We start from the raw sequence: 8164 nt of genomic DNA on the forward strand, positions 1-8164 counted from the left end.
CTCCTCTTTCCAATCCCATCTTCCATGCAATTTTTCTTATAAAACGATGTTGAACTGATTCAAGGCGCTTGATATGAACAGCATAATGAGGGGACCAGATTACAGATGCATATTCAAGAATAGGGCGAACTAAAGAGCAATAAAGTGTTTTAAGTGTAAGCATACTTTGGAAATCAGACGTAGTTCTATTAATAAAGCCTAAAATTTTTAAGGATCTGTTTACTATATTATCAAAGTGTTCCAGAAAAGTTAGTTTATTATCTAGGATCACTCCAAGATCTCTTATAGAGGTGACAATCGAAAGAACTTGGCCATTAAGTTTATAATCAAAAATAAAAGGATGTTTACATTTATGGTATGAAATAATTTTGCATTTATCGATGTTAAGTTCCATGTTATTAGTTTTGCACCAAGTATGAAATGCATTTATGTCTTCTTGGAGTCTGACACAGTCATCAATATTTTTAATTAGCTTAAGTATCTTGTTATCGTCAGCAAAAAGCCAGAATTTTGTAAAAGAAAAAACATTAGCAGCATCATTAACAAACAGATTAAATAGAAGAGGGGCCAAGTGGGCACCCTGTGGTACACCAGAAGTTACTAGGAAGCTATTTGATATGAAGTTATTGATTTATTAGTTATTAGTCTCCTGTTAATTTATTTCGCAAATTTCGGGTTAAAGGGGTAGTGTTGTTTTTTGTTTTGATGATTTTTTTATATTTCAAGGACGATAAATGGAAAATTAGAAGTTAGAAAAGCAGCAAAATTAGGAAAAAATGACAAAAAAACGTATTATTTAATTAAATAAATATATGCTCACGTAAAATTATTTTTCCATCGAACGCATTTTGCCTATGATAGTGCCAACATTCCCTACTATAGTGCGTTCGAAGTGGAAAATAAAGAACGACGAACTTCCTCGAAAATTCAGTGTTAAGTACCTACTAAAAAAAGTTGTGTTTTAAATAGCAATACCGAAATTTTAGTAGATAATAAATGGCGGTGCTTTTATAATTTTGTGCATTTTGTAGGTTATGTTGTGAGTTGTTGATATGTCAGAGTAGATTCCAGATTTTCGTCAATATACATTAATAATTCATAATCTTGTGTAAGTTTCGTATTTTGAGATCGAAATTTAAGTTATAAAAATGGCAGAAGTTTATAAGTAAGTGTTTAAACAAATGAATATAAATCTGTACCTACATGATAATAATTACTTTCAATAGTTAAGTATGAAAATGTTTTATAAATTAATAGTATAAAGTTATCTGATGTTCAGTGATGCTTCTTTTAACTGTAGAGTTCTTCAGCCGGAGAAGTATATGAGAGAGTTTATATCCAGAGACTTCCGACCTGATGGTAGAAAATTTGATAGTTTTCGGTGGACTGTTGTTAATCCTGGACCCATAAAAACCGCGGACGGATCTTGTATTGCGAAACTAGGACATACCAAAGTCGTCTGTGGCGTGAAAGCTGTAATTATATTTATATGTTATTTATTTTTGATTTTCCTGACGATACTTTTCTCTCGTGATTGACAAACAAATATTTTTTTGTCTCAATAGACCCTCTTTGCATTACAAAAATCTAATATTTAGTCAATTATTGAGCCTACCTAAACTTTTCCTTATCATTTACTGTTGTAAATGGATATTTAAAAATAAAGCGTTGAGATATTGTCTCAATAGTACGGCAATTTTGCCATACTATTGAGACAACTTAAATTGTAACATAAATATGTCACATTAAGTTGTAACATATTTATGTTACAATTAAATGTGCTGAATGCATAATCATTATTTTCCATACCTAATGGTGCATAGGGCACCACCAATGTATTTATTTTAATTTAATTTTATGATACGCCCAAGGGGCATTTACAAAAATTGTACAGGTAAGTACAGACATAGTAAGTAACAATTTTAAAAATAAACAACGCTTTTTTGTATACATATAGAAACAATAAAAGCATACTGCAATGCAAAATAAAAAGTGAAACTTTGCAAAAAGTAAAATAGAAAAAAATATGGGTTTAAGAAAAGTGTTAGCATAAAAATTAGTTAGCAAAATGATGCATTGGTACACCAATCGTGGCGTATCTTGATCATTTTTGTTATATGAAGACAAGATGATCAGTCTTATGCTTCAGGTGCCAGTCTGAGGACTGAACTTTAATAATAAAAATTTAATATTAAAACAAATATTTCAACCAAGAACTGTAGGCGAGTGTGCGAACCACTACGCAACGGGGCTGACTTATCTCCACTCCATTTCCTTTTTCAGGAGTTTTACCCGAGAGTAGCCATCGAGTCGAAAACTCTCATTCTGGTTCTATTTAAAAAAAAAAAAAAGAAATATTTGCGTTCTTATGATTTACCCAAATATATAATTTTAAAGGCCATTATCAACGAGTTGTAAATAACTCACTATTAGAAAATGGAATCAAGTCGGGGTAGAGTGGGATTCGAACCATGAACCTTTGGTCCGTGAGTCCGAGACACTAGCCACCGGACCACAACCCGATTTCACAGACAGAACTCTATTCTTCAGCCACCTGGACACGGAATTATTATGGGTTTTTAATTTATGTTTTTAGAATACAGTTTCTATTTTAGTCTCATTCAGGGTAATCTGAAAAATAAGCATTAACTTATTAATTTTCTCCAGGAGCTCACAACACCCGCTCCCGAGCGTCCTAACGAAGGATTTGTCATAACAAATGTGGAGCTCCCTCCGCTCTGTTCGTCCCAGTTCCGTCCTGGGCCCCCGGGAGTGGTAGCCCAGGCCTGTAACCAGTTGGTGGCCGACATCTTTGTGGACTCGCAAGTCGTAAATCTCCAGGAACTCTGCATTGCCAAGGACAAGCTCGTCTGGGTCCTATACTGTGATATTGTATGTTTGGAATATGACGGATCTATCATCGACGCCTGTATCATGGCACTTATCACAGCACTCAGAACAGGTTTCGTATTAAATACCATAACCAGTCAATGATTGTGCCCTAGAGGTCAAAATAATAATCGAGAGTAGTTATAAATAAAACACTTACTATTTTTACGCTACGCATGTGTTTAGATTTTATTATTTTATTTTTAAATTGCACATAGGTAAATGTAGTATCAAGAAGGTTTCAAAATCTGTCTCACTTCAGTCTTGAAACTCGGTAGCTCATTTTACATTTTCAGTCCATTTTTTAGCAGCCGAGATTGTCCTATTTTTGTTTTCGTGTCTGTACATCGTAATGATGTGAAGCTTCATGTCGTGATTGTGCATTAGAGTGGGCCGATGATTTATGAAGTTTTTTATTTTTTTATGCATCAAACTGAAAGGGGTTTAAACAGGTGCATTTTGGATCACATTGAACGAAAAAAATTATTCAATACTACTTTTGGCCCTCAACCGAGGCTTGAAGTTTATAACTGTCTGAATATTTTGTTAATTATCTGTATTGATCAAATAATTTTTTGATAGTAAAAATATAACGTAATCACATGACAAATTCGAACATGTTTTAAAACTACCGAAATGCTAAAAGTTTACACTCCGCGGAACTGATTCCGTTAAGCGCCTGGCTAATATTACGCCCTTAGATGCTTATTTAATAAGGTTTTATGCACATTATAAAATTTGATAGGACTGATTTTCTTACTTAAATACGAAATAATGGCCAGTTTAGCTCAAAAAATTGACTTTTTCGAAAACTTCAGGCTCTGGTTGAGGGCCAAAAGTAGTATCAAATATTTTTTTGGATATTTTTTGCATTCTGAGTAATCCAAAAGGCAACTTTTTAGACCCCTTTCATTTCGAAATTCTGAAAAAAAAATATCGGCCCAAAGTGCCCACTTAATCCAGCCAATGACAAGTCACAAGCCCTGTAAATGCCTAGGCTTCCATATTCCTAAATGTTATTAAATATTTGTATATAACCACTTATCTATTTTTCTATGTCTACCGGTGTCGAGACGTACCCGTCTTTTTGTCAGGACACCAATTAAAACCCACATGCAAAACCAACTTTATACCTTCACCATTGTTGTTGCACATAAATATAAAACCAACACTACCAGCATTTTAATAAGCACATGCACTGATTTAGGTTATGAAAATACCTTATGTTTAAGTTTTCATTTAAACTTTTAAATATGATGCAAAATGATCTGACAAAATGTTTTGTTGCTTATAACAGAAGGGTGTTCATGTAAATTAATGAAAATAACATCAGAACAACCGATTTCATCCGTTTAAGATCTGAAGATAACCTCCTTTAAATGATGTATTTTTTGACCAAGCACTGATGTCACTAATCAGTCTTGCACTGAAGCTGTCGAATACCCTCTCTAACATTGCAGGAGACAGGCTGGCGACATCTTGTCATATGGCTTCATTCAGTTCGTCCAGTGTGTGGGGTTTGTTTGTGTAAACTCTCGCTTTACACAAACAAACCCCCACAAGAAAAAATCACAATCGCCAAGGTCTGGGGAGCGAGCTGGCCATGCAATGTCCCCAAGATGCGAGATAACTCAGCATCACATCATTAGCTGTATGTGCAATTGCCCCATCCTGCTGAAACCACATCCTCCTGCGTACAAAACAATTTCTCTGAAGTTCGGGAATCAAGAAGTTTTCCATAATTGTGTTACGAGTTGGGACTCTTCCTCTTGGACCACATTAAAACGCCTACGGAACTGGTTGTAATTTTCTCAAACTGAACGGTTTGGGTAGGCAGGAAAAAATTGCCTTAAGGCAATATGCCCGCCCTTATATGTATATATATTGTATATGTATGTAAAGTATTAAATAAATTAATAAACTGCCGCTGAACAGCAACGCAGGAATCACCACTTTTAAAAAATGCCTCGACAACAAATACACAGTGCTCAGCCGACCACTATTCCATGGCTACTATAAATATCCCCGCGTGGGCTCTGAAACGTGCCTATCTCCACCACCCCCCACCACCTACTCGCTCAACAATACGGCGGCGAAAACCGTCAGATCATTTTGCCGCTCCCTGTATTATTGTCGTCTAAGGGTTAGTTGCACCGCAAAAAGCCAAGTTAAACGAAGTTTAAAGCTAAATACTTGTTTCATTTTCATTAAAATTAATGATTTATTTTATCTTACTTTTTTGAAAAAAAATTTTCTTTTAAGAAAATTCAATAATTTTAAACAAATGTTAAACGATTTTTAATTGAACATTTTTTAGTGCAACTGGCCGTTCGATTGTGATAACTATAAAACATAATGTTGTGTTAGTGTCAATCCTAACATTTAAAGGCAATTTACAGTGAAACTGCCTTCTGTGGATTATAATCTGGCTACTGGAATGTGCGTCGTGAATGAAGACAAACATAAAGAAATTAATGTCCTAAAAGTTCCCGTAGCTACCACATTTACGTTGTTTGAAGGGTAAGTTCTATGTTCATATATATAAATATGAGGCCCCAGTATCAAATATGGCCAAACGCTAAAAATAGTATCAAAAGCGGCCAAATGCATATTCAATACAGTAAACCCCCTATAACGTTGAGATATGTAACATGTTATCCGGGGGGAACGTTACAGGGGGGACTTGACTCGCGCGGGATGATGTAATCTTCCCTTAAATAAGTATTATTTACATCGAGAGATGTTTGATAACGTTGTGGGTAATGGGAGAATATTTTTTTTCTTATCGAGTGTAGACAATGACGAATAACTAAATTGACACATTACTAGCGCGAAGAAAATGACATTTAAATTTGTCGGTAAGTCTTCCGTGCCTTCATTCTTCAACGGATTTGCATCATGATTAGACGTGACACTACACAGGAATATGCCATTGTGTGTGATGAAAAAAATGTTTTAATTGCACTGCGACTGAAAAATAAAACGGATATATTGTTTCATTCGTAAATGAAATCCAATTTATGGAATAAGTAGATAATTGGTTATATCTTAAAGTACATTTTCAAAATTTCAACAGCTGCCAGCTAGTGTCGTTTCTATGGGAATGAGCTACGCAGAAATAAATATGAACTAAGGAAATATGTATTTCTCTTTCTTACACGAATGATTGCATGTGTATTGTGGTATGTTATCCTGTTTTTTTAAAAACTGCTTAGGGCACGCAATATTTGCTATATTTTAGATGTTGCTAGTGTAGAAGGAACTGGTTTATTTATTATACATTAGTGGGGTATAGAGGAATAATTATTATAAAATAGCAAAAATTATTTGACAGCAGTTAGTTTTTTTATTTTAAACATCCATAAAATATTATTTATTAATATCATTGCACATACATTTATTAGGGACAGAGACACAGTTTATAGCGACACAATCAGGAACGACCCATGCCTGTGAACTTGCCCCAACTTGCTAGAAAATCCGTGTTGAGTCAGGGCACTTGTAATGCATTCATAACCATACATATACGAGAATATTCGCATATACATATTCATATTATATTTTATACATACATAATAATTTTATACAAATCATTAATACTTTATACATTATACCACTTATTACATTTTTCTTCATTTTACATTTATAAATACATATTGGTCGTTCACCAGTTATTCCACATTCTATCGCAGTAATCCATTCTCGTTTGAGCAAACCAATTACTCAAACCAGATTTGAATTTTAAAAATGACTCCTTTGTCACCTGATCCGGTAAATTAAAAACCCTTGGACCTACCACAGAGAAATGCCTCTTAGCTAAAGTTGTTTTAGTTTTTGGTACGTATAATATGTAATAATTATAAATGATTTTTTTTCAGAAATATAATGCTCACTGATCCAACATGCGAGGAAGAAAGATTATGCGGTGGTCCTCTTGGGGGTACAACGATAGTCCGGGGGATGAACAACTGCGAAGAGGAGGGGAAGAAAGGAAGTGCAGACTTCATACGCGGAGTACATCGCTCTGGCGGAGCTCCCTTGTCTCCTACAGCGATGCAAAAAGCCGTCTCGATAGCAACCAAAAGAGCAAAACAAATTCAAGAACTTATAATCACTGCGTTGAAACAAATGGAAGAAGATTTGCAGTAATTATATACTTTTTGAATTAAAAATTTGGATAAGAATAAAACTATTTTATTACATAATATTTTTTTTTTGTTTTTACAAAATCTAAATATATTTAGAATTCTGTATTTCTGGGTTACATATTGCTACAAATAGGCGATTTGTGTTTGTAAATTTGTATGTTCTCATCCGCCTCGAGTGCAAATGGTCAGTGCGTTTGCCTGCCATGCAAGAGGTCTCGGGTTCGATTCCCGACATGGTTGACATGAAATATGTGTTTATTTAAAAGGGTGTTTTTACACCAGAATATTTCATAGTCCCTGGGCTGGCACCTTAAGGTTAACACATTTTTTGCGGGAAAAGTAGTTCTACCCGCACGCCCGACTGGTGCTTATCGGTGGGAAGGATAGAAATACCCGCTACGCTGGCTCCACTTTAAAGGCGGGAAAGGTAGATCTGCTTAATTATTTCGTCCGAGTATTTTATGTCAATGCTTCAAGATGCTCCAAATTACTATACAATTAAAAAGTAAGATAAACTGTTGTTTCATTTACGTACACACATACTCTTGCATAGATCTTATGAAAAACATGAGAGCTTGTGCGTAGGATGATTTGTTTGGTCAATGAGTTAGTAAATTACATCCCTCTTTTTTTCACACATTTTTATTATTTGATGGATGAGTAGAATGGCAACATTTTCGGGTTGTAATTTGTACAATATGGATTGTTGCTTGTTCGTCGTTCTGCCTATATATTTTATTGTCGTGTTATAAATATATTTGAATTTTACTTTTATCTCTTATTAGATTATTATAAGCAGTATATGGTGAGTGTGTATTCAAAATTTCCTTAAAAAATAACAGACATTTCAGGATTTTTATTAAAGTAATGATTATTAAATTTTTTGCTGATATTTGCCCGCTGCGTTTACCTGTTACATTGTAGCGAAGTTCGCATAAAATGTGTTCAGACCGATCATCTTACCTTCATATAACAAAATGATCGAGATATGCTGCGGTTGGTGTACCAATGCTGTGCTCTATGCACTAGTAGGCGTGGAAAAGAAAAATAACAATTTTAAAAAGTACATTGAATAGAAGTTACCGAAATCTATGCTAATTTAATGTCACACAAATAAAATCATAAAT

General features: G+C 34.4%; 1 protein-coding gene across 1 annotated transcript; it reads left to right on the top strand.

The window, feature by feature from the left end:
* The first annotated feature begins 967 nt into the window (after positions 1–967).
* Positions 968–7078, top strand: LOC148279988 (exosome complex component RRP43-like). The gene is made up of 5 exons (XM_088229108.1): positions 968–1165; positions 1301–1475; positions 2668–2962; positions 5289–5409; positions 6768–7078. The coding sequence occupies exons 1-5, from the start codon at positions 1149–1151 to the stop codon at positions 7036–7038; spliced, it is 879 nt and encodes a 292-aa protein (XP_088085234.1). The 5' UTR covers positions 968–1148; the 3' UTR covers positions 7039–7078.
* Positions 7079–8164: the final 1086 nt, after the last annotated feature.

This window comes from Micrasema longulum, unplaced genomic scaffold, assembly GCF_059751315.1.
Source record: "Micrasema longulum isolate JH-2025_06_02 unplaced genomic scaffold, ASM5975131v1 h1tg000634l, whole genome shotgun sequence".
Taxonomy (NCBI): Eukaryota; Metazoa; Arthropoda; class Insecta; order Trichoptera; family Brachycentridae; genus Micrasema; species Micrasema longulum.